At 44.1% G+C, this 25,687-nt stretch overlaps 1 protein-coding gene across 1 annotated transcript; it reads right to left on the bottom strand.

The window, feature by feature from the left end:
- On the bottom strand, positions 1–22,046 carry LOC309532963 (uncharacterized protein). The gene is made up of 10 exons (XM_082223744.1): positions 21,591–22,046; positions 18,240–18,332; positions 17,708–17,856; positions 15,926–16,082; positions 15,515–15,607; positions 9,078–9,323; positions 5,992–6,081; positions 4,256–4,398; positions 2,693–2,873; positions 1–1,553 (listed from the first exon to the last, which is right to left on the bottom strand). Exons 1-10 carry the CDS (start codon positions 21,765–21,767, stop codon positions 1,539–1,541), a joined length of 1,344 nt encoding a protein of 447 aa, XP_082079870.1. The 5' UTR covers positions 21,768–22,046; the 3' UTR covers positions 1–1,538.
- Positions 22,047–25,687: the final 3,641 nt, after the last annotated feature.

The raw sequence follows: 25,687 nt of genomic DNA, 5'->3' as shown, positions 1-25,687 counted from the left end.
TATCAAATCCAAACTCTTCTTCTTCTTCTACTTAGTAGGCAGCATTTGTGAGGGGGTGGGAGGCTTATTCTCCCCCCCCCCAATCCCACTGCAGCAGCCTCCCTCTCCTCTGCTTTCTGCCTTGGCACCTGCAGCAATTTTTTCTTTAAAAAGAGCCACTCCTTAGAATTATACGGAACCACAAGGCCCATCTCGTCCAACGCCTTGCAACGCAGGAATATTTTGCCCAACGGAGGGCTCAAACCCATGACCCTGAGAATAAGTGTCGTGTGCTCTACTGACTGAGCTATCCACCAATTCTCCAGCAAAATAGCAAACCAGTTTTACTACCCAGGAAAAATCGAACCCTATGCCACTCACCACCAATGGGGTGGCTGAGCGAGATGCAGTCAATTTGATGCAGCCCCAAAGTGAAGATAACCTCAACAGGACATAATTTCTCAGAAAGTTTCGTATACAGTGGTACCTCGGGTTACATACGCTTCAGGTTACAGACTCCGCTAACCCAGAAATAGTACCTCGGGTTAAGAACTTTGCTTCAGGATGAGAACAGAAATTGTGCGGCAGTGGCACGGCAGCAGCAGGAGGCCCCATTAGCTTAAGTGGTGCTTCAGGTTAAGAACAGTTTCAGGTTAAGAACGGACCTCCAGAACGAATTAAGTTCTTAACCCGAGGTACCTCTGTACAGGGTATCTTTGGCACCCTTTTGCAGCTCTCTCTCTCAATCTGTCTCCTTCTCTCTCTGCTGACTTGGATCCATATATAATTCACATATAAGGCCGATCTGATGGAGTCGCCATGTAAATATTCTGTTGCACTTCCTCTTCAGTTATTTCAGCAAGTGTCCCTCAAGGTAAGCTGATATTTCACTCCAAGAGCACAGCACACTTGCGCTTCCTGTTGCCTAACCGAAAGTCCACTTGTATATGCAAATACAAAGGGGGGCTTGAAAGGTAAACAGATTAGAAAAGGAGGAGGAAGGGATGAAAACAGGGAGCAAGAACATGTGGATATGCCAAACATTGCACATCTGCAAAGAAGGGTGTGCCGCATCATAAATCACATGCTGGGGAAATAGGGAGTTGAACCCCATGTAACATATAAATATTTAGTTTGTTTCATACAGGCTTCTTCAAGGGCAAGTGTCTAAATGAATCCGGTTGTAGAATGTGACATTATATCCATAGATTTCTGAATGCATTCACTACAGGTTAGTGTCACTTTTTTTTTTAAGTAATGAGTTTATCACGGCAAAAAAGGGGGGGAAATGTACTTTGAGTATACGGTATTGTTGCTGTCTGGATGGGGTTTTTTTCTTGTTTGGGGTTCTTTTCTTTGTGTTGTTAATTGATAATTTCATGTATCAATATTTTGAAAAGGAATAAAAATAATGATTAAGGCATGGAAATGTGCGTGTGTGTATAAAAAAGGAATGCAGCAAAACAGAAGAAGCACTCCAAGACATTATCAAGCAAGTCAAAAGGTGTGATCAAAGACATGATGACATCCTAGTGTCTGTGCTTCTTTTCTCATGAATGTTAGATCAGTGCAGGCTGTGGGAAAGAACAGAAAGAGGTCAAATTTTAACTTACAAGTTAAACCAGAACTTGGAAGTTTTCACTTATATCCTATGCAGCTTCGCAGACAAGCGCTATTTATTCATTTACCATACTTACCATATTCATAAAAGGTAAAGGTAAAGGTACCCCTGCCCGTACGGGCCAGTCATGTCCGACTCTAGGGTTGTGCACTCATCTCACTTAAGAGGCTGGGAGCCAGCGCTGTTCGAAGACACTTCTGGGTCACGTGGCCAGCGTGACGAAGCTGCTCTGGCGAGCCAGCACCAGCGCAGCACACGGAAATGCCGTTTACCTTCCCACTATAAAGCGGTCCATATTTATCTACTTGCACTTAGGGGTGCTTTCGAACTGCTAGGTGGGCAGGAGCTGGGACCAAAAGACGGGAGCTCACCCCGCTGCGGGGATTCGAACCGCCGACCATACGATTGGCAAGTCCTAGGCACTGAGGTTTTACCCACAGCGCCATCCGCGACCATATTCATAGCCCTGCCTATACCACAGAGCCTATACCACAAAGCCAATCAGAAGGTCAGCAGTTCGAATCCCCGCAATGGGGTGAGCTCCCGTTGCTCGGTCCCTGCTCCTGCCCACCTAGCAGTTCGAAAGCACCTCAAATTGCAAGTAGCACCTTCCGGCGGGAAGGTAAACGGCGTTTCCGTGTGCTGCTCTGGTTCACCAGAAGCGGCTTAGTCATGCTGGCCACATGACCCGGAAGCTGTACGCCGACTCCCTCGGCCAGTAAAGCGAGATGAGTGCCGCAACCCCAGAGTGGTCCACGACTGGACCTAACAGTCAGGGGTCCCTTTACCTTTACCTTTATACCCAAATATTCCAGGGCAGAAACGCATAGTGGGAGCAGTGCTTTTTTCCCCAGGGGGTACTCAAGACTAGGGGGTACCTAGTTTCTGGCACCTCTGTTTTTTTTGTCAAAAAGTGTGGCACTTAATGTAACAACTTCATAGTGAGTACCGGCACCTACTTTTCTAAAAAAGGAAGCACTGGGCGGAACTCAAATCCTTCACAGAAGAGCATTTAGCCATAGAGCTATGACTATAAGAACAGGTTTGTTTCTTTGCTGTTTTTTAAAGCAGCTTCTGGAATGATTCTCTTACCTGAACAAAGACAGAATAGGTCCCACAAAGTATCCTCTTTAGCTCCGCAATCACTTTCAGAAAGCAGATCAACATTTGGAGGCCGCTAAGAGCTATCAGAATAGAAAACAAAATGATGTTCCACTCCACTACATAGGCAGGTTCGGAGCATTCAGACCAGGAGGCGTGATCCGTGAGGAAGCTATCAGAGAAACAGCAGCATAAAGAAGTTAGGAGCTATTATTGTAGATTTACCTCAAGGCCTGTCGAGTTTGGCAGGCAGGGGAAGTTTCAGTCCCCATTCAGAGCTATGGCCACATGACTCCTCATCTTCTCATCCATCTTTGAGGCTATTTCAAAGAAGGAAACTGAGCCAGACTTCCTTTTCTAAATCTAACCATGCTTCTAGCCCTGTGAACTTAGCCATGGTGACAATACTGCTTCCTTCCGCCTCAGTTCCTCTCCCAAATATGGCTCCTGTGAAACATGTTGCCTTTGTCCCCTGCATTTTTGGAGCTGCTTCCTAGAGATGTGAGGGATGTTACTCCCCATTAGAGTTTCTGCATCAATAGTGAGTAGTCAGGGCCAGCCCTAGCATTAGGCAGAATGTGGGCAATTGCCTAAGGTGGCAGTTGCTGGGGAGTCAATCTGCTCTGTTGGAGATCAGAGCTATGTGTGGTACAGGCTTGGCCTACACTCCTCAAACTAGCCTGCTGATCTCAGGTGCACTGGAAGTCATTATCCCATTGCTGGCGATGAAGTAGGATTCAACTACCAGCTTTTGTCCATGGGAAGGGAGGTACCATCTTCTCCTTTGCCTCAGGCAGCCAGACGTCTTGCGCTGGCTCTGTGGATGGGCTACCAGGGACAGAAGTGTCCCCATTGTAATGTTGCCTCAAAGCACAGTTTCTCCCCATGTGACCAGATAGCAGCCATTCATTTCTATGGGAAGACATGCAGGCATGCACTAAGGGCACCATTAGTGCATGGGCTAAAACCCCCACATGCACTGAAGGAGAAGTAGGTTTTGCCTTTTCAGATTGTCTTCACCTCATTCCATCAAACTCCATGGGACATACTGAAAACTAACCTGGATCCTAACTGCAGGCCCCTACACCTCGTGCAAAGGCATCAGCATTTTACTGCGAATTTCTACTAAGATACACATTTTTGCAAGCAATTTGCCCTAGTAGAAGGCATATTCCTTTGTTACTTTTACTAATATATATGCACATTTGACTCTATATTTCAAAAGATGAGTGTTTGGATTTGATATCCTGCTTTATCACTACCCAAAGGAGTCTCAAAGCGGCCAACATTCTCCTTTCCCTTCCTCCCCCACAACAAACACTCTGTGAGGTGAGTGGGGCTGAGAGATTTCAGAGAAGTGTGACTGGCCCAAGGTCACCCAGCAGCTGCATGTGGAGGAGTGGAGACGCGAACCCGGTTCCCCAGATTACGAGACTACCGCTCTTAACCACTACACCACACTGGCTCTCTCTGTGTTTTGTTCTGGTGTTTTAGAGGCTGGTTCAAAGCTGCCCCTTAGAGACAGCAATCTTTCTTTCTTTCTTTCTTTCTTACCGTCCTGCAGTGTCTTTGAAGGCATACTCCCAGCCAGCGGAGGTTCTGCAGTATGGGCCCTGCACTAAACCCAAAGTAGATATGATCAGGCTGTATCCAGAGAAAGCGATGCCTAGCAGGGCAAGCACAACTGAAATGAAGCGCTGCATTAAAGAGAGCACAGTGTTATCTTTATGACAGTGAAGGAATTCCATCGCTTCAGTTTCCTGATAAAAGTGTTTGTGTTTTTTCTACCCAATACTTAGATGAACTCAGCATAGAAAGTGTTCCATAACTTGAAGAGCCAGGGGGAAGGGGCTGGGGGAGAAAAATAGCAATAATCTTTAGCACAGATTAAGAATGAATGTTGTTGGCAGGCAATGTCTCAAAATAGCATAATCTGTTATAATAATACACTTCTGCTTTGTTGGAACTGGTGGAGGAATGCTATCACTACAATAGAAGCAAGCTGCAAGAAAGGGGGCATCGTCTGAACAAAGTTTGCTGGGGGGGAGTTACGCTGATAGCCTCTGTAATAAAAAAATTAAGGTCATATATATATATATTAAATGTTCATAAATGTGCCAACCAAGCACGTACATAGATATGTGGACCACATGTCTGGAGCAGCACAGGAAGACCGTCCTGAAACCGTTTTGACTCCCAAACTGACCAAATATTTTCTCTTCAAGGAGGGAGGGGGTGAGGGAACCTTCCCATTGCCTCAGGAATTGGGTAATCACCATTACAAAGGAATGGCCAGACTACCAGGAAAGGCAATCAGATAAGGCATTATCAGTTAACCTGGCAGACAGGAAAAACAACAACATTCAGATTTCTGTTGTAGACCGCCTTTTCTATTATGTAGGTATGATGTTTGTGGGGGGTGGTCTTGGGTTAGACCTCTTCTGTGGTGTATGTATGGAGGGGTGGTCTTGAGCTCCAGGGCAGGGAATTTAAACTGTCTATATAAGGGCAGGCACACCTTTGTTCTGGGTCCTCCTCCTTTCCTGCGTGTGATGGGAGCACCCTGTTGCAACAGCTTTAATAAAGATCAGGCTTACTAGCTGCTTTGCTTCTCAATATTCTCTGGTTGGCCCCTGTTATTTTCTCCTACTGATGGAGAACCTACAAAGGATTCTATAAAGGGCTCTTGTATGCCTCATAAGGGAATAAGGGCAGATTTTGTTTGCAACACCTCTCAGTTGGATTTGCTGTCAACATTCTCAATATGGGTGCTGGTTTTAGGGGGGGGAGCAGGAGTGTAGCGTGGGGGGGGGGAGACAGCTGCCAGGCCAATTGCTGGGCTGGGATCAAAGGGCGCATGGCTGCTGCATCCAGCTCACTCTGCCCTCCCCACAGCCTCGCAGATCAGAATGAATGCTCAATAAATATCCAATGCCATCTAATCTCCCAGCAAGCTTTCTGCAAACAAGTCAGGATGAATGCTCAATAAAACAGGTTGTCTGGAAGCAACGTGTGATTCACCCCACAGTGATGAGCGTTTGAGGCAGGAAGAAATTGGCAGGAATCCCAGAGTATCTCATACAAAAACAAAAACGGAAACGATTTCCGTCAATTTGAGAGCAGTGAGAGCACTTCTTCCTGTTGTTGTTTTTCACCCCAGGAGGAGCTGTGGAGATCAGAGGTAGCCTTGTTCTTTTCCTCTCCGGTACAGAGTAAGGAAGGAGATGGGAGCAGAAGGGGTCAAAGGAAGTTTTCGGCACAAATGCCATGTGTGGAAGCAAGATACGCACCCTGTAGGTCCTGGTGCAGCTTTCACTTGGGCAGCATTTTTGGAAGGTGTCTCGGTCCAGGAATATTAAAAGTGCTGCCAGCATAAGCATCTGGAAAGGCAGGAGTGGAAGTCACAGAGGATACGGTATCCAATAATATCACATTCTTGTAGACTCTATAAAAGGCATAGGCAAACTCGGCCCTCCAGATGTTTTGGGACTACAACTCCCATCATCCCTAGCTAACAGGGCCAGTGGTCAGGGATGATGGGAAAACATCTGAAGGGCTGAGTTAGCCCATGCCTGCTCTATAAGCTAGAATTGTAGCATGTGTCTCCAGAAAGCTCTACGATTTGTTGTGTTTTTATATTGACTAGAGCAGCCTTTCTCAACCTGTGGGTCCCCAGATGTTGTTGAACTACAACTCCCATCACCCCTAGCTAGCAAGGCCAGAGCTCAGGGATGATGGGAGTTGTAGTGCAACGACATCTGGGGACCCACAGGTTGCGAACCGCTGGACTAGAGGTTGCCATCCCTGCTCACTTGCGAACAACCCCCCCCAACTCTCTGCTACACCACTTCCCCCACGCCTGACCAAATCCCCACTCCTCTCCACCCACCGAACCCCAGCTTCCTTCCCTCACAGTTTGTTTAATTTTTAGAGAAATGATTTGTGAAACCACTTCCCACCTTCCTTTAAACACTGCTCCAGCAACATTTAATGGAAGGTGGGGACACTTCGGAGCAAGACTTCTCTGAAGGATCCCCGCTTTCCATTAAACAGCACTGGAGCAGTGTTTAAAGGATGGGAAGCTCTTCAGAGAGATGTTCAGCAGATGGCTGAGGTGTGCCCCACCCCCCTTTCCATTAAACGTTGCTCCTTCCTCAGCAGCTTACCTGGACTTCCTGCCACCTGTGCTGCTTCCTTGCTTGCTTGCCTGCCTGCCATTCTCTTACCACGCTGCAGTTGGTATGGCCACCTATTGGTAGGCATATGAACTACAGTGTGATGCTCACAAAAATATGGTATTCTATAGAGGGATATTATGAGCCGCCGGTAGCAAATTATGCCCAAAACGGTTGTGTAAAAATTATATTATAAATAAATTTTGATCAGATAGTGCTGAACATCTAATCTTCACAAAGTTAAAGTGTCTTTCCCAAATAAATGAGTAACCATAAACAGTTCCCTTGCAGCTAAAATATTTAGAGATTAAAAATCTCTCTCCTTTTCGAAAATAAACACTGGCTTCCAGTTGTGTCTAGCAGGTCCAATCTGTAATGTATGATATATTAAAAGGAAAAAGTAGATTTTGCTACAATATCCATCTAGGAACCTAGGAAGCTGCTTTATAAAGAGCCAGACTATTGGTCTATCTAGCTCAGACTTGCACACTGCTTGGCAGCAGCTCTGAAAGCTTTCAGACAGGATTATCTCCCAGCTCTATCTGGCCAAGGATTGGAACTGGGATTTTCTGCATAAATAGCAAATGCACTTCCATTAAGCTATGCAGTTCGAAAGTATGTCAAAGTGCAAGTAGATAAATAGGTACCGCTCTGGTGGGAAGGTAAACGGCGTTTCCGTGTGCTGCTCTGGTTCCCCAGAAGCGACTTAGTCATGCTGGCCACATGACCCAGAAGCTGAACGCCGGCTCCCTCGGCCAATAAAGCGAGATGAGCGCCGCAACCCCAGAGTCAGCCACGACTGGACCTAATGGTCAGGGGTCCTTTTACCTTTTACCTCCTCTATATTGAGGGGAATACAAAAGATAGTCACCATGAAGTCCCATTGAAATCCATTTGACTTAATTTAACAACCTAACTCCTGATCTTACTTACTTAGAAGGCAGTCCTGCTAATTTCAAAGGGGTGCGTTTTCCAATAAGCACGGTTGCCTTATGTAACTCTACACTGAGCTGCTCTGATTTTGAATTCAATGGTATAAACACTTAGAAATACATAAATGAATAAAGGAAGCACTTTGTTTGGTATTCAGTCCAACAAACACTGGCTACCATAGTCATATCATCTGCCAGTTCTCATTAGTTCAAGCCCATGTCATACATATTGAGATCACACTTATATTACTCTAGAGTAGGATGGAAGGCTCTGCCAATTTTGGTTTTCTCAGTTTTCCATTTCCCCCCCAGTTTAAAGTTAAATTCTCCACATTTCTGCCACCATTTGCAGGGTGATGGTGGTTTTTGCTTTTTTTGTTTTTTAAAATCCTTATAAAAATGATCAGCATTTTAATGTGACTTATTCCTAATAAATATCTTTTTGCCCTGAACATATGGGATACAGCAATTTCTGAGCATCTCAGCAGACACAGGAGAGCAAATAAAGGCATAACGAGCAGAGACACCTTCCAAGAAACGTGGACCCCTTTCTTTAACTATGTTAATGGCCCAAATAATCAAGACTTTGTTATACCAAACTGCTTTGTATTCTCAGTGGAGGGAATACATTAAGTAATATGCTTGAACACTGAATGTGTAAGTTTATGTGTAAAGTCAATGGCTAAAACAAACAACATTAGATGTACTGCTGGAGAAGTGTCTCTTGTATTTGAATTTGTTTAAAGACCAATAAAAAAATTGTATGTAACTTTGAATAACATACCCTTTTGTTGCAAGCAATTTCCCCTGATATAATGCATTTTGTACATTATGTTCACTGACATATGCACACTTTCCCCTAATATATTTGTAAAAATATTAGTTTACAAATGTTTCACAAAATTCAAATAAGTGAGGATTTTGGAAGGCTTTCGGTTTCAGTTCTCATATTGTTCTAGAAAATGCAGATTTGATCGATTCGGCTTTAAATGTGAAATGAATTCCCCAACCCCCCCATCCCTCCTCTGTAGTAAATGCTTTTGTATGTTGTTGGCAAACAAGCCTATATTAAAAAGCACTTTCTTTTGGGTGGCTGTCGCCCTTGATTTCAGGCTCCCAATTACATTTCCTGTCTCTAAAATAAAGTCACTTCTCTTTTCTTCCCCCCATCTGCCCCTTCTGACATTGCAAGATCACACAGCAGATTAGCACCTTGTTGCAGGCATCCCTAGAGAAGCGATGGAAAAAGAAAGCAGAAACCACACTTACCATAATACCAGAGAAACAGATTCCTTCAAAATACCACACATAGTTGGTGAGATTGTTGCTGGAAGCATACAGAGCTTTCCCATCAGGAAAATAGAGCAGGATATTTATAACAATGCTCCAAAGTGCTAGGGGGATTAACAGGCAACTGAGGCAGCCCCCACACTTTTGTAACCCCATCTCAAAAGGGCAGAGAAGGTGGTGGCCAATCCTTCCTGCCAAGTTGTCAAACGTCTCAACTTTCTTGTTTCAACTGAGTTATTTCGCATTGACAAGAACCCGGTTGCTGGGATATGATTCTTCTCAAACAAGCTCAGTGCCCAGCAAATAAAAACTTTGCGGTTCGTAGAACAATAGGCAAGTGCCACTGGCTGGAGTTCTTGTCATATCCTTGAAAGGAGGGGAGGGTGTTCCTCTGAGGAAATTCACCTCTAAAGGGAATTCCGACTCAAACCTCAGTCGCTCTTCGGAAGACAGGGGACTCAGTAAAGAAAAAGCGCTTTATATGAATTATAACACTATGACACCAGATGGTGCTGTGGAGTCCTGTCTTTCGCCAATGGGATTTCCCTTTACAGTGGTACCTCAGGTTACATACGCTTCAGGTTACAGACTCCGCTAACCCAGAAATAGTAACTCGGGTTAAGAACTTCGCTTCAGGATGAGAACAGAAATCGTGTGGCAGCGGCGCAGTGGCAGCAGGAGGCCCCATTAGCTAAAGTGGTGCTTCAGGTTAAGAACAGTTTCAGGTTAAGAACAGACCTCCGGAACAAATTAAGTACTTAACCTGAGGTACCACTGTATGAAGTTTACAATGCATTTAACTGAATCGCTTTTTTTGATGTGTCTAGATCCAGCCAGGGGCATAGGAAGGGGTGTGTGGGGCGGTACGACCCTGGTGTCATCCTTGAGAGGGGGTGACAAAATCCCCTCTGGGCATTGATCGCCATGCCGATCACACACACACACACACACACCGGGTGCATGGCATGTGCACCGCTCTGGGCATAGCTGTCAACATTTCCCTTTTTTTAAGGGAAATACCCTTATTCCGAATAGGATTCCTCGCAAGAAAAGGGAATGGTTGACAGCTATGGCTCTGGGTGCCCCATTGGCTAGTTCCACCGCTGGATCCAGCCAGGGTTTTTCCAAAAATAAAAGAAAAACAAGACAGGGTTATGTATGTATGACCAATTGACTGCCTGATTTTTATTTTCCATAGCAGCATACAATTGAGTTGGCATTTAACTGAGCTTGGAGCCTCAAGCTCACCTGGAAAACATGCCCTCTTGCCAGATGCGCCAACGCTGTATGAGGTACAGTTGATTAGGACGCCAAACCAATTCTCTTCTTTACCTTGGTGCTGCTTTGTGAGGATGAGGCTCCAAGTTGGCTCCAAGTTTCCAGAGAGCTGGATGAGCACCCGGAATAAGGAGTTGATGTTTACATGCCTCTGCATCCCAAAAGAAGTCTTAGCCCATCCCCAAACATTAGCTCACCTTCCCACTCGAAGTGACTGTCCCAGTTAAGATGCAGTAGAATTTGTCTCCATTTCAAAGAGGTTTGGGGGTTTTTTGTACTTTAATATGTGATACCCATAAGAACAAACAGGCATAACTGTTAAAAGCAGGTGATGGGTAATACTGTATTGGTCTGAATATAGGCTGCACTCCCCCCCAAAAAAAAAAATCTGGCTTGTATAAAACCTGAGTGAGGTTTATAATCATGTACTTCTAGGTAGATATTTAAAATGAGATATGGGACCCACGTAGGGCTTTGGGATACTTCAGAAGGGTTTTTTTGTAAAAGGATCACCTATCCTTTTCAACAGGTATCACTCGTTGCTTTGGTGAGTTATTTCATTGCTGGACAGGACTACAGGCTGAATGTACTGTAGCTTTTAGATTGTAAAAAAGCAATGGGTGGTATCAGACATAGCTGTCAACGTTTCCCTTTTTTAAAGGGAAATTCCCTTATTCTGAATAGGAGTTCCCTTTAAAAAAGGGAAAAGTTGGCAGCTATGATGCCAGAGCTTTATGGTACATGTTTTCCTTTCAAAAAGATCTTGTTTTGGGGGGTGCAGCCTATATTTGGAGGTGGCTTATATTTGGACCAATTTGGTTCCTCTTCCTGAAACCCTGTCATTCAGAGCCAAATAGACAACACTAGGTTAGGTGAACAACTAGTTTGACCAAAGGCTGGGTCTTCCATGCACCAGGGTGTGGCAACCTGTTTCAGGTGGCATCATGAGGAAAGGATAGCTAAGGACAAGTATTCGTGTGTGAAAAGTACAACAAGACTTTTTACTGGCTCCAGCATTTGGGCTCAACTTTAGGCAACAAAAATTATCTCATACCTGGTAGAAAGCATCTTTCTATGTTCTTCCTAACCTGTTTTCACAAAAACGTAGAACAATTTCAATTCCAGTATCGAAATACAAGATGAACTTTTTTTCTTGAAAACAACAACAGAATTCAGTGTACTGCAGTTCTAAATGCAGATGTGTGGGAATAAGTTGAGGGAGGGCTATCATTTAACTGAGTAAGTTCCTTTTCTTAGTGGGGATTCAGTTTTGTTTGTTGAAATGTGACTACTGATTTCAGACTGCATGCAGGCGCTAGTAACATTATGTTTATCAAATAGGATTATGGTATATACAACTCTCTGGCAGGGCTCTAAATGAAGGCCTTCAGCAGGGTTTCTCCCACCCCAGAAAGAAGTTGTAAGGAGCAGTGGCGTAGCGTGGGTTCTCAGCACCCGGGGCAAGGCAAGTAATTTGCGCCCCCTAACCCGTGGATTTTAGCACTCGAGTCTCTTCCGCCCCCCAGATGTTGCGCCAGGTGCGGCAGGCCCCCCTCCACCCCCCACACTACGCCACTGCTCCCACCACAAGTCTTCAGGACAGCCATCCGAAGGCTGGCGCGGGGAGAAGGTCTCTCCGCCCCACCGCCAGGCTTCGGAGGAGGTCCGAGGACAGTGGGGTTCCTGCTTCCTTGAGGAGGGCTGGCCAAACGCGCGCCCCCAAATGTTGCGCCTGGTGCGGCCAGCACCCCTGGCACCCCCCACGCTACGCCACTGGTAAGGAGGGAGTTTGGGTTGTACTTGGTATGCAATGTCTGAAGACCACACCATTTGTGTGCTGTTTTTCCACAGCTCAAAGTGGCTTTCCACAGGCAAAAAAATTTAATCATAGATTGTGCATGCCAAACAGAAGAAATGTCTTCTGCTTTTGTTGGATTGCTAATTAACAGACAGTTTCTCAACTGTTGCTTAGTGTTGCAATAGTTACAGCTACATTCCCATAAATGACAAGTTTCCTAGTTGTTGTTGCTTGCCGAGAGAGTTGAATAACCTACCTGCTGACTGAAACCAAATTTGATCAAAAGCAATTCATTTGCCAGACATAAGGTTTTTGTTCTGAAAGGATTTAGAACTCATCGGTAGGCGTTATGTCATTGCCATCATTTCATGTTAGTCTCTGCTTGCATAAGAAAGCCGAAAATATTTTTGTCATGAGTGTAAAGATCACTTCCAGTTTTGCACTAAGTGCAAATCAAGTGTGAAAGAGGATATCTTCTTACAGTGAGGAGAGATGAAAGAAAAGGGACACATGTACACTGCAAGCATAAGATGGCTTTATACCACTTAACTACAAAGGTTTCTTCAAAGAATGCTGGGAGTTGTAGTTTGGTAGTTATTTCAGAAGTGGAACCGTCCCCCTCGGGAGGTTGTGGGCTCTCCTTTCTTGGAGGTGTTTGATGGTCATCTTTTCATGGATGCTTTAGTTGAGATTCCTGCATTGCAGGGGGTTGGACTAGATGACCCTGGGGGTCCCCTTCCAACTCTGCAGTTCTTTTTTATTTCACTTACTACAGAGATGCAATAGCTTCTAATTTTAGCGCACGAGTTGCCTTTCTCTTTAGCGATTTCCTTGCAGCGCTTCATGTGGTCTATTTCCGGTGCCAATTCATTCATAACCTTCTCAGATCTGTATATTTAACTGTGAATTTTGTTCGGCAGTGAAACGAATCTCTATGAAAGACGTGAAAAGAAAGAAAACACACGTGGGGGTTGTGGGGTTTTTTTATTGTTACTGTTATGGATTACCGTCATCTTAATTTTCAACCCAATCTTTTTTAAGTCGAATCTCCTTCACTCCTTCCCACCTTGACGTCATCTTCCTTCCTTCTTCTATAGGAAGATACAATGTTCAAGGAAGCAGCCTCTCTGCTCCTTAGGTATGCACTTCCCAAATATATCTATATATCCAGAAAGGATAAATAATACAACTCCAGCCCTAATCAGACATTCCATGGAATGTGTGAAGACAGAGACTGAGGGAGGAAGGTGGAGAATGCATGCCAGCCCTGACCTCAACTCCACTTCTGACTTCAACACACCAAGCGCAAAGGTCTGAAGTTTATTCTAAGTGCATTTGGCTAAACATACTCGGAATCTTTCCCATTCTTGAGAATGCAAGGGGTCTCAATCTCAGGAAGACTTCTATGTGGGTTCAGCTTAGAATCACACTTCAAGACCTTTGCATCTGAAATTTGCTCCCATGGTGGTGGGATGTGGAGCTAATGTACTCAACTCTGCTCCCTCCCCAGGTACATTCAAACACCTGAAGGAGGAGATATATGACGCGCCCCTAACATGGGCATAGGCAAGGGGGCAGGGGGGCACTTGCCCCCCTCCTAAATGAAGTAAATAAATAAACATACTTTACTAAAAGTAGAAACCGTAGAAAGATTGACAGATTTTTCTGAGCACTTGGGGTAAAAACAAAAAGTAATTTAAAACAACATTTCATTTCGAATCTGCTAGACAGAGCCAGACACAGGACGGTGACAGGTGTCCTGCCCCTCCCTAACATAAATCCTGGTTACGCCCATGATCCCTAATAAAATGAGTCCAAGCTTTTACTGGTACCATTACTCAGCTACAGCTCCAAGTGCTGTCATTTGAAGCAATAAACATCTTGTTGGGGGAAATCAATTTATGCATGAAAAATAGAACATTGAAAATCATCCGATTAACGATGGAAAACTGTATAATATATGCTAACAACGTAATCCTATACATGTCTACTCAGATGTAAATTTCACTGAGTTCAGTAGGGCTTACTCCCAGTTACGTGGGTTCAAGGTTGCAGCCTAAATGATCCATCGGTCTGTGCTTACATAGCTAACAATATACAATATTTCTGTAACATAAGAGAGCTCAAAGGGGATCTGGCACAATATACTTTTTTTAATTGCTGAGTTACATGCTAGAAGTTTTTAAACAATGCTATTCGGGAACAATGTATGTGACATGAACAGAGTACATATGCTATATAAAACGAGTGCTAAGAATATGAGTTTTGTCTCAGTTCAAAAAAATACAGGAATAATTACAGTGAAGTATGAGAAGTTTTCAACCCATTTCCAAGTCCAAGCGTTTTAGCAAGGGCAGGTCTGTAAAAGATTAAAAACACACATTTGATAGATACATGAGAGCAATAGCCCAGAATCCAAAACCCTTATCCATTTATACAATATAGGCAGCCCAATGCAGAGTTCACTGAATTCAAGGTCAATTTCAATGGATCATGACTCATTTTCAGAGCTGATGCACTGATCTGAATGGGGGAAACTCCCCTTTGCTAGATCGCCTGTTGTGATACCAATTTTAGTGTTGGCATCCTTTGGTAGAGTCTGTCATTCACACAGAAAATACTGGGGCTTCTTCCTTGTGTGATGTTTCTCACTCCTATACAACAAGATTTCAGTTAATTGACCATCAGATGTTCCCATGAAAAAGAGAAAATGATAGTCACTCAAGGACCAAAGGAACAATGTTTGGAAGTAAAATGGTTGGTAGATACTCCTTATGAGACCAGAAGATTATAAAACTAAATATGGCACCAGTAAAAGCTCTGGTGATCCAATCATTTAGAAAGTTTGGGAGGAAATTAACATCATGGGACACTTGCACACATTCTCATATTTTCATATGAGCAAATCCCACTGATGTAACATTATGCAACATTTGGGAAAGGCATACTGTCATGCAGTGTTCTCCAACCTTGGGTCCCCAGATGTTCTTTGACTACAACTCCCATCATCACCAGCCAGCTTGGACCAGAGATCAGGGATGATGGGAATTGTAGTCCAACAACACCTGGGGACCTAAGGTTGAAGAACACTGCTCTAATGCCAAAGCTAAGAGCCACAATCCAAGATAGCACTGAAAATACATCATTGCGCTGAAATCTATGGGTTGTGTCCAGATATGTCACACTCAGAGTAGAGTCATTGGTACAAATGGTCATGACCGACAGAAGTCAATTGTATTCGGTGTGTCTACTCCAAACATCATTTAGTCAGATGCAACCCTATAAACATGAATGCACTCACCTCTATTTTGGATTGTGGCCAAGCATTTTTAAGTCACACTGAAGCCGCTTGGGAGTGTTTTAAGCACATGCCCAGCTCTCTTGAGCAGCAACACTCATTTGGTTGGGGCCCACAAGCCGGATCGATTCTGTGCTGCAAAACCAATTAGTAGTGTTTGGTTCTTTTTGATGTCTGTTTCGCTGCGTTGTAATTGCTAACATTTTATTGGATTTACATTTTTATGGTACGGCTGCTTTGAGGGCATTGCCCAAAAGGGACCTATAAATGCAATAAATATAGAAATATACTTTGTATTCGCTTGTCCAGGCATGAATTTCCTAATGACACAGACATAATGGCCATCCTTGGCTTGCTGAATCAGCTCGTAAAGCGTCATGGGCAGTTTCTGTGTGATCAAATAACCCCAAAAATACTTGTTGAAAGCTTTGGGTAGCCTTTAAACACACTTACCTCTTTGTGAACGTGGCACACAGCACATGCACCTCCGAGACAGCCCCTTATTATGTGAATGGTACAGATAATTATTTCGATCCCACTCAGAACAAGCAGGATGGCAAACAGGGTCACGTTCCAGGTAACAATGTGCCTTGGCTCATGGCACAGGTACCTATTGAAAACAATCACAAATATTAATTTGTAGCTGTGGACGTGGGGGGAAGGTGCCACAAGAACAACAACAAATTGTTCTAAGAAATTTAATAGCCTTTGTCCCCGCTTAATATTTTGAAGATATTTGCTCCCTATTCCTGCGCTGCCGTGAATATACGCTGCTTTTTCAGACAGGGAGGAAGGGAGAGAGAAAAACAGCAGTCAGAAAATCTCCTCACAACACGGTTTTTCCTCCCTGGAGATGGACTGTCTGCATCTAGAAATAGACAAATCTGTCACTTTTTATTTCTTTCCGTTTCTTATTTTTTCAGTCTTAAGTTCAGTTCTTCACATTTCTGCATCAGTTTGCAATTTCTAAGAAAAGTCCTCCTGAAAATTCATCCGAATTTAGTACTCAAACAGTGGCACCTTGGTACTTGGTACTCCCGAACAAATTGGCTCCCAAATGCCGCAAACCCGGAATTAAGTGTTCCAGTTTGTGAATGTTTTTCGGAAGCCGAGCATCCAACATGGCTTCTGCGGCTTCCGATTGAGTGCAGGAAGCTCCTTCAGCCAATCAGAAGCCGCACCTTGGTTTTCAAACAGTTTCAGGAGTCGAACGGACTCCTGGAATGGATTAAGTTTGAGAACCAAGGTACCACTTGGTATATACATTTTTGTAGGCTCCCCCCTGATACACATTCTTGGAAGCAATCTTCCCCAATGCATTCTCGTACCCAAGTTTATTCATTTGTGTGCACCAGGGTTTCCCAAACCTGGGTCTCCAGCTGTTTGGGGACTACAAGTCCCATCATCCCTAGCTAGCAGGACCAGTGGTCAGGGATGGTGATGTATGACAGGATGCAATATACTACTTCAGTGGTTCTCAAAGGGTGTGGCAGGAGAGTATGGCAAGAGAGGTGGGAAGATTCAAGGGCAATCACAGAAACACTTAAACAATTCATTTGTGTTGATGAGGAAATGAAAGTTTGTTTATCTCAAATTAGACTTAATATAAAAGATTACCCAGCAAAAGCCACGTCACATCTCTCATTGAATCTGTATGCATACTTAAAGCATGCATACATACATACACCCACACCCACACACCGTATTTTCCCGTGAATAAGACGCCCCCTATTTTTTGGGACTCGAAATTAAGAAAATACACTATGCACTATCCGTGTATAAGACAATCGCTTATTTTAAGCTTCAAAAATTTAGGAAAATATATATTCTTATACACAGAAAAATATGGTGTGGAAAGAGAAAGAGATTTTCCTTTTTCAGTGTATTTCTCATCAATAAAAATTTCAGTGTGGCGCAAGCAAATTTTCATTCTGAAAGTGTGGCTCAGAAAAAAAACTTTGAGAATCACTGTACTACTTAATAATCAAAACCTCCAGGCAGTTTACATAAAATATACCTTTAAAATGCCAATATAATCAGACAAGATAGTCTTAAAAAATCAAAATAAAACCAGCAACAGAGACATAATAGACTCTGATGCCTGGGAAGTATGCAAAGGTATTTGAGCTCCAGCACTCATCAGTCTCAGTCCACACGGCTGGTTGCCCAAGATGATGAGCGTTGCAGTCAAAAAGGCACCCTGCCCCGCAGTCTGCCACAGGAAAGCTTACATACCCTCCATGAGTGTTTAAGAACGGATAGCACCCGCTGTGGTCATCAGTGCAATAACAGTAAGGTCTTTCGGCCAAAGCCAAAGCTGAAATGATGAAGCAGTATCCAGCACCGAGAATCCCAACAGCAGCCACCATGACTGATGCCAGCAGCTACAATAAGAAAGTAGAAAGAATGGAGTCAGGGGAGGCTGGTCTGTTAAGGCAAATGGGGTATTGCCCCACCACTCCAGTCTGCCCTCAGCCAGTCCCATCTCCTTGCCTTCTTGCTTAAGAAATAGTCTGGGATGTGGTTCTGGTTGTCAGGTTCCTCCTAATCAGTCCAAGTGTAGAACTCAGTAGGGAAGAGGACAACATTAGAAATGGTTGGCTCTGCCTGCCATTGGCTCTGGCGCCACCTAGTGTTGGCCTCCCTGCCTTCCACCCAACCAGCTGCGATGGGTACCCACCACCAACGAAAGGAATGCACAGCCTCCTCTGAGTTTCTGATTAGCTCTTATATTTAAATGGCTGGCAAAGGGAAAAGGCTCACTTACTGCGCAATTTCTCCCATGGTGCTCGTGGGGAAAGCATCCATGGAAACACCCCTCATTTTCGAGTCCAATGAGCACAAATGCCGGGATCAACACCTAGGTTTAATTTAAAAACAAACAGTTGTATTGCAAACAATTATATTAGATCAGTGATTGTACAGTGGTACATCGGGTTAAGAACTTAATTCATTCTGGAGGTCCGTTCTTAACCTGAAACTGTTCTCAACCTGAAGCACCACTTTAGCTAATGGGGCCTCCTGCTGCTGCCATGCTGCCAGAGCACGATTTCTGTTCTCACCCTGAAGCAAAGTTCTTAACCCGAGGTACTATCTCTGGGGGAGTGAAATCTGTAACCTGAAGCATCTGTAACCTGAAGCGTCTGTATCCCAAGGTACCACTGTATCTGCATCCCACATCTCAGTATGAGTTTCTGATTAGTTTCGATCATGCCTACTGATGGGGCTCAGCTTACGTCTTGTATCCCATTTATGTCCAATTTCTTCTAGCTAATTAAACCGAATGATTTTTTTGCAGTTGCCCAATATCAGACCACCGTAATTAATGGATTCGACTTCATCTCCTGAGTCAAACCATTGGTCCATCTAGTTCAGTGCTGTCAACACTGACCGGCAGCTGCTCTCCAAGGCTTCAGGCAGAAGTTTCTCCCAGCCCTACTGAAGCTGCCAGCGATTGAATTTTGGACCTGCTGCCAAGGCTTTGCCACCAAGCTGCAACCCTCCCTGTGTCATGTATAGTACTTCTGTTTCCATTGTAAAGACAGGTAACCGGTTGTATTTATTGAAAAGTGTCAACGTACCAATTCAAGCTTGTTAGCCAATGGGCTACAGGCTAAATCAAATCTGGCCTAATTTGAAATTAAACTATTCCACTTCTTCCACCTCCTTCATTTGCCCCTCCCCATCGCTGCACAGGGGAGAGGTGGCTGCTGAAAAAACTATCAGCCTGAATCAGATGAGGGGATGTTTAGGTCTTGTCATAATGATGTCATGGACCACAGTAGGAGAAGGGATTATTAGCCGACACCTTCCTAGGCACCTATAATTCTAGGACTGGCCAGCAGGGAGGGGTGCCATCACAGACCTGGTGTCTTGGCAGCAGTGTCACCACCAGGGACAGAGGGAGGGCAAGGTCAGGGAGGTTCAGGGGCATCAACAGGAGCATTGGTTTGCCTCTCTTTTTTTGCCATGCCCAAACAGCCTTGACCTTGCTACTGCCCCATTCCCTGACTGCTCAAGCCCGCAGCAGCTACACAGCTGCCCAGAGGCCGTATCTGCAGGTGTATTCTTCCCCATTGCCAGCTCCTATAGCAAACGAAGGTGGCATATCCTCCTCCAAGCATCCCGATTTTCCAGGAACAGAACAGTCCCAGAATGGTGAAAGCTTCCGTTTTGATCCTGGAATGTCCCTATTTCCCCCGGCTGTGCTGCCGCATTCGAGCTCAGGCTGCTGTTTGTCCTGAACGGCAGCGGCAGCAGCAGTGGTAGTGGCAGCTGCGAGGGAGTGCCCCACTGCCTCTCCATGGCCACTGCGGCCGGCCTCCTCCCTTGGGTAGCTGGTAGCTGCTGCCACCGAGATGTGCCAGCTCTGAGGGGCAGGCAGAGGGCAGGGTCTTCCTGGGTGGGAAGAAAGGGGGAGCAGAACAAAGGGGGAGAAAGGAGTCTTGATTTATTTATTTTTAATGCTTTTAATAAATAATAATAATAATAATAATAATAATAATAATAATACAGTGGTACCTCAGGTTAAGAGCTTAATTCGTTCTGGAGGTCCGTTCTTAACCTGAAACTGTTCTTAACCTGAAGCACCACTTTAGCTAATGGGGCCTCCTGCTGCTGCCACACCGCTGCTGCACAATTTCTGTTCTCATCCTGAAGCAAAGTTCTTAACCCGAGGTACTATTTCTGGGCTAGCGGAGTCTGTAACCTGAAGCGTCTGTAACCTGAGGTACCACTGTAATTTATTACTTATACCCCACCCATCTGGCTGGATTTCTCCAGCCACTCTGGGCGGCTTCCAACAAGAGATTAAAAATACATTTTTTAAAAAAATGCTTTGTCTGTCTGCATCTAATCTCGCCCCTTTCTAAAATTTCATTATTGGTGTGTGGTTTGTCTTTTTGTAAATTTACCAAAGAAGAAAATAAAATAACATCAGGATTAAGGGGTTTCCTCAGGACAGTGTGTCCTGTTCGTGTAATGACGGTGGCACTTATTCTTTCTCTGATAGGAAATGTTCTGTGGTGGGGGGAGCAGCAACAAAAAATGGGGGGTTGAGGTGGGTCAGTTGTGGAGGGAGAGAGAAAAATGCCCCAATTTTCACCTGAGGAATGTTGGAGGATATGAGATGGTTGAGGACTGATCAGTTTTGAAGTGAAACAGAGACACCTGAAACCAAGGTAATGGCTTCTACTCTTCAGGAGGCACCCTCAGTAACACACACATTTGTGAATTTTAAAATAATGCCATCTTTAAAACCAAGAAACTGCCCGACATGAAACTATGATCGTTTAGGAAATTGTTGTCAATTGACTCTAGAAAGACACTCGTGTGTGTGTGTGTGTGTGTGTGTGTGTGTGTGTGTGTCTAAAAGACATCACTTTTGAGATTTGGAATATTTACGTGTCAGTTTTGAAAGCGAAATGAAAGCAGGGGGGGGAAATGGGAGAACAGAGGAAAAGAGCAACTTAATCTTCTCAATACTCTGACAATATATAGTAAGTATATAGTAAGTTTTACTATATCACCATAAAATAGAATTCGTGCTCAGCAGGAGAAGGTGGGTGAAATATCTTCTATTCCATTCCTTATTTCTGAATCTCCCACAACCACCTCACAGAGGCCTTCAAGGATCCTGTTCTAGGCTGTCTGGAGCTCTGAATAAGAGTGCTCCTCTCAGGAGGTGGGGATACACTGCAACATTTTGTTGCAGGCCCCACTAGTATCATTCTGGTTAAACTTTCTGGTTTAACTTCAATTCTTCAGCAGATGTCTTGGTGGTTTCCAAGGGATGCCAGCCAAGACACTTTGGTCTTGACTAGAGCAACATCAGTTTAGGACTCTGAAAGGACAGCGAAAGGACAGATCGTCCCACAAGGTCAATTTTGAAAAGGGGGAAAAAAACCTTGCAGTTCATTTTGTTGGCTTATTGTTCTGCACAACTCTGAATTTTTGAAACTTAAAAAAGTAAACATAAACAATAAAAATATGGCAAAGATTCCAAATCCAGTGAGGCCATGTGGAAATTTTTCTGAAACATGAAATTCAGCAGCTGAGGGAAGAGAAACATAAGAACATCCATTGTGAGAAAGGAAACATACAGTGATTTGTTACTCACCAAAATACCTCCTCCTACAATGCCATGAAGACAGCCAACGTATCTGCTGAGGTGATTGTGTGAAGCGTATCCTGTTTCTCCATTGGGAAAATAAAGCAGGATGTTTGCTACGATGCAGAGCACAGCAAGAATCAACAGCTTGTACCCAACATATTTAATGCATCTCCCGTAACACATGTTGCTTGCAGTTTTGTAAATGTTCTGTCAGTCGGTAGAGCCAAGGATCTGCCTGCATGTACCTATCCAAGAGCGAAAAGGGGGAGAGAGAGCTGTGCTCATTCCTTCTTAAATACCTTGGGCTACCTAGTTACCTGGATGATTATTACACATAAGCGATGAATGGACTGAAGAATGTAGGACCTGGGAGAAGCACAGTCTCATTGGCCATTTCCAATCAAGCAGTTGCCAAATTGCTACAGCGCTTCAGCTGGCCTGAATTTTAACCTTATAGGAATGAATAATGGCATAGGCAATCCCACATGAAGAACAGGTTTCTAGACATAAAGGCAGCTAAAAAAAACAACTGGAAAGGGATGAGAGGAATACAGAAGAAATGCAATGCTCTGCCAGGAACAATATAAAATGGTTGCTTTTCCAAATATGTCAAAGTGGTTTAAGCAGTGCTTTTTTTCCTGGGGGTACGCGGGGGCACACATACCCCTAAACATTTTGTGAATCTAAGTGTGGCCTCATTGAGGGGCAGTATTTCAATATGAGTAGGAAAATGAGAGTACCCATAAACATATTTTTTTTAAAAAAAAGCACTGGGTTTACGACACAAAGAGGCTGGAATTGTAAAAATGCCACCAAATAAACCCGTTGCTGAATTTTAAAACTACAGGTGAGTGAGAACCTTTCAGAAGGAGGACATTTATAGAGCATTGGATAACTAAATTTAAACGAAGACTAATCACATTGATTTCAGCTGGGTTTATGCTGTCAAAGAGTTAAGGACCACAGGTTGCCTTGCTTGGATCAGACCAAAGGTCAAGCACTCTGGCTCCTACAGTTGCTACTATTCCCCTTGGAAACCCGAGCAGAACATAGTGAATAATGTCATCTGCTGTCGTTTCTCTCAAACATTATTTTATTAGATTTTTTTAGTCTACCCTTCATCACTAGGTTCCAGTAATCAAAGGTATTGTCAAACGATGGAGTCCTGGCATTATTACACTTAAGATTTTGCCTTTCCTTCAAGGAGCTCAGGGGTGGCATACATTGCTCTCCTCCTCTCCATTTTATCTTCATAACAAAGTTTTCATTTGGTCAGGTTGAAACAGACTGTGACTGACCTAAGGCCACCGGGTAGCTTCATGGCTGAGTGGGGATTTGAACTCTGGTCTCCCAAGTCCTAATCTAGAGCTCCAACCATTATATCACACTGGGTTTAGGCAGAGGAGGCCCAGAATGACTACAAAGGTTCTGTCGTGGCAGCAAAGCTTCCAGGCTCACCTTCTGCTAAAGAAGTGACAAGAAAATGACCCAAGAAGGCTTGCCAATGACTCATCCTTATGCCCACGGCGGCAGCCAGAGAGCGGGCAGGAAACTAGGTGCGAGTGGGAAAACAAGAGAAGCATTTTAGGACTTTGTAGTCACGAAATAGGCAGCTTTAGTTTGTACTAAAATAAATTTATGGCTTTAATTAAAGGTAAATGGGCTCTTGTAATGGGGAACACCAGGACATGAAAAAAAAGCCAATGGCCACCTAGTCCAGCAACATCCTCTCACAGTGGCCAACCAGTGGAAACCCCCAAGCAGACTATGAATGCAACAGAAATCTCCCCACTTGGGATTTTCAGCAAGTGGCCTTCCAATGACACAGGTAGGAGATAGTCACCATGTCTAGTAGCCATGAACAGCCTTATGCTCTGCGAATTAGTCTAAGCTTGCTTAAAGCCATCCAAGTTGGCCATCTCTACATCTTATGGGAGTCAATGCGGTAGTTTAACCATGCACTGCAGGAAGAAGTCCTTTCTTTTGTAGGTCCTGAATCTTCCAACATTCAGTTTCATTCAGTATTCGGAGTTGCTCCATCCCCCTGATCATTTTAGCTGCTCTTTTCTGAAACCTTTTTTAAAACTCCGCAATATCCTGTTTTGGGATGAGGCAAGCAGAACTGTGCAGGAAGAGTTGTAGGCCAACGGCCAAAAAAGACAACCTAACTACCCAAACCAATGGAACCATTTGAAGTAAAAGTGTGGTAAGGAACCTGTGACCCTCTAGCCTTGTTGGACTACAGCTCCCATCATCCCTGACTTGTTGACCGCACTGGCTGGGGCTGATGGGAGTTGGGGGTCCAGCAATATCTGCTGAGAACACAGTTTCTCCCTTCTCTGAAGTTTAAAAAAAAAAACCTCAAAAGAAATACAGGCAGAACAATCCTTTGCAGGGTGCGGCAGGGTGTGGGTGTGCGATCAATGATGGATCGAATGCCAGCTCCCAAGCCAGTTGGCTGCATCCTGGTGGGAAGGTAGAATGCACTGGCTTTCAAAATAATCATTCCCCCCCCCTTCTGCTTTAGTTTCTTCTACTGTACCCAACCACTCCCATAGATTGTATCGGGGGGGGGGGGGGAGCTACACCAGCTCCAGGACAGCCATGGCACTCAAGTTCTTTCAAAATCACTAATATCATAGCTGTTGGGTGGGGGCACTGTCTAGAAAAGACCTTGAAAACCTGCAGCCAGACTAGTAAGACAGAACTAGATGGACCAATGATCTGACTCATTATAAAGCCTCTTTGCATGAATATACATCCTCACCTCTTTAGTATGAGCCATCATTGTGAGTCAGTGGGCTTGCCCTATATAGCCCTGGTTTATTGTTCTGCAGTCTGATTTACATTTACTCAAGTACAAGCTCTACTACAGTGGTACCTCAGTTACAGACGCTTCAGGTTACAGACTCCACTAACCCAGAAATAGAACCTCGGGTTAAGAACTTTGCTTCAGGATGAGAACAGAAATCGTGCAGCGGCAGCGGGAGGCCCCATTAGCTAAAGTGGTGCTTCAGGTTAAGAACAGTTTCAGGTTAAGAAAAAACTTCCAGAATGAATTAAGTTCTTAACCCGAGGTACCACTGTACATTTAAAGGACTGCCATTTTTAAGTTTGGCAGAACTTTAAAAATGGAAAGCATAATGCTGGTGGTCAACAAAAGAAGTTTAAAGACTCTCTCAAGGCAAATCTTAAAAATGTAGTATAAACACTGACAACTGGGAAACACTGGCCTGCGAGTGCTCCAATTGGAGAACAGCCTTTACCAAAGGTGTCGTGGGCTCTGAAGATGTTCAAATTCAGCGTGAAAGGGGAAAATGCACTAAGAGGAAGGCACGCTTGGCAAATCCACACCGTGATCAACTCCCACCCGGAAACCTTTGTCCCCACTGTGGAAGGACGTGTGGATCCAGAATCGGCCTCCACAGTCACTTACGGACTCACTGTTAAAACTGTGTTTATGGAAGACAATCTTACTCGGCTACGAGTGAAAAGAAAAGGTCCGCCTTCCAAAATGTGCTTAGAATGGCAGCCTTCATTGGAAAAGGATTTATTTTATTTGAAGTCAGGTTTTGATCTTTCACCAAATGTTACAACAACACTTAGGAACATTTGTGCAGAGCCCTCCCAAGTTCTGTAGCTGTTGGCCTCTGCGATTTCCTCCAGAACATGACCATATCCTCCCAACCTTATCTGATTAAGCAGGATTTAAGTGACAGGGTTTGGGCTTTGATGAATTTAAGTCAAATGTAAACATAGCCACCGGGTTTCCTCCACAGAAGTGGAAGCTGATATCCTATCCAGCTGAACATCCATTTGGCGAGAATTTCCTTTATTATATTGTTTGTGTGCATATTTTTTTTAAAAAAACAATCCCTTCAATAGCTGACGTCAGAAATAACTTGCTTCAGTATAAGATTTCAGTGACATCTAAACATCAGAACTGGTTTTGTTTAGCTAGGCCATCAGCTATAACAAGATCTGGCTTCAGTTACGTTGAATGAGGTGAAAACAGTGAAATGATTAGTTGTAAAAACAGATGAGAAACTGCAAATTTTTGGTGGCTACCTACCTCTCATCCACTGCAAAGACAATGCATGGTG

The sequence above is a fragment of the Podarcis vaucheri genome (genome assembly GCF_965113315.1).
Source record: "Podarcis vaucheri genome assembly, chromosome: 5".
NCBI lineage: Eukaryota > Metazoa > Chordata > Lepidosauria > Squamata > Lacertidae > Podarcis > Podarcis vaucheri.
Note: the sequence above shows the minus strand (reverse complement) of the source record. Positions and strands in the feature narration are given on the sequence as shown.

Bases quoted from the DNA above. Each gene is read 5' to 3' on its own strand.
- LOC309532963 (XM_082223744.1), bottom strand. From the start codon at position 21,767: ATGTGTTACGGGAGATGCATTAAATATGTTGGGTACAAGCTGTTGATT. The intron at 18,333-21,590 runs GTGAGTAACAAA...AATTAAACCTAG, and splicing joins TTGTAGGAGGAGGTATTTTG to GTGTTGATCCCGGCATTTGT. The intron at 17,857-18,239 runs GTAAGTGAGCCT...TTCTTATTGTAG, and splicing joins ACCATGGGAGAAATTGCGCA to CTGCTGGCATCAGTCATGGT.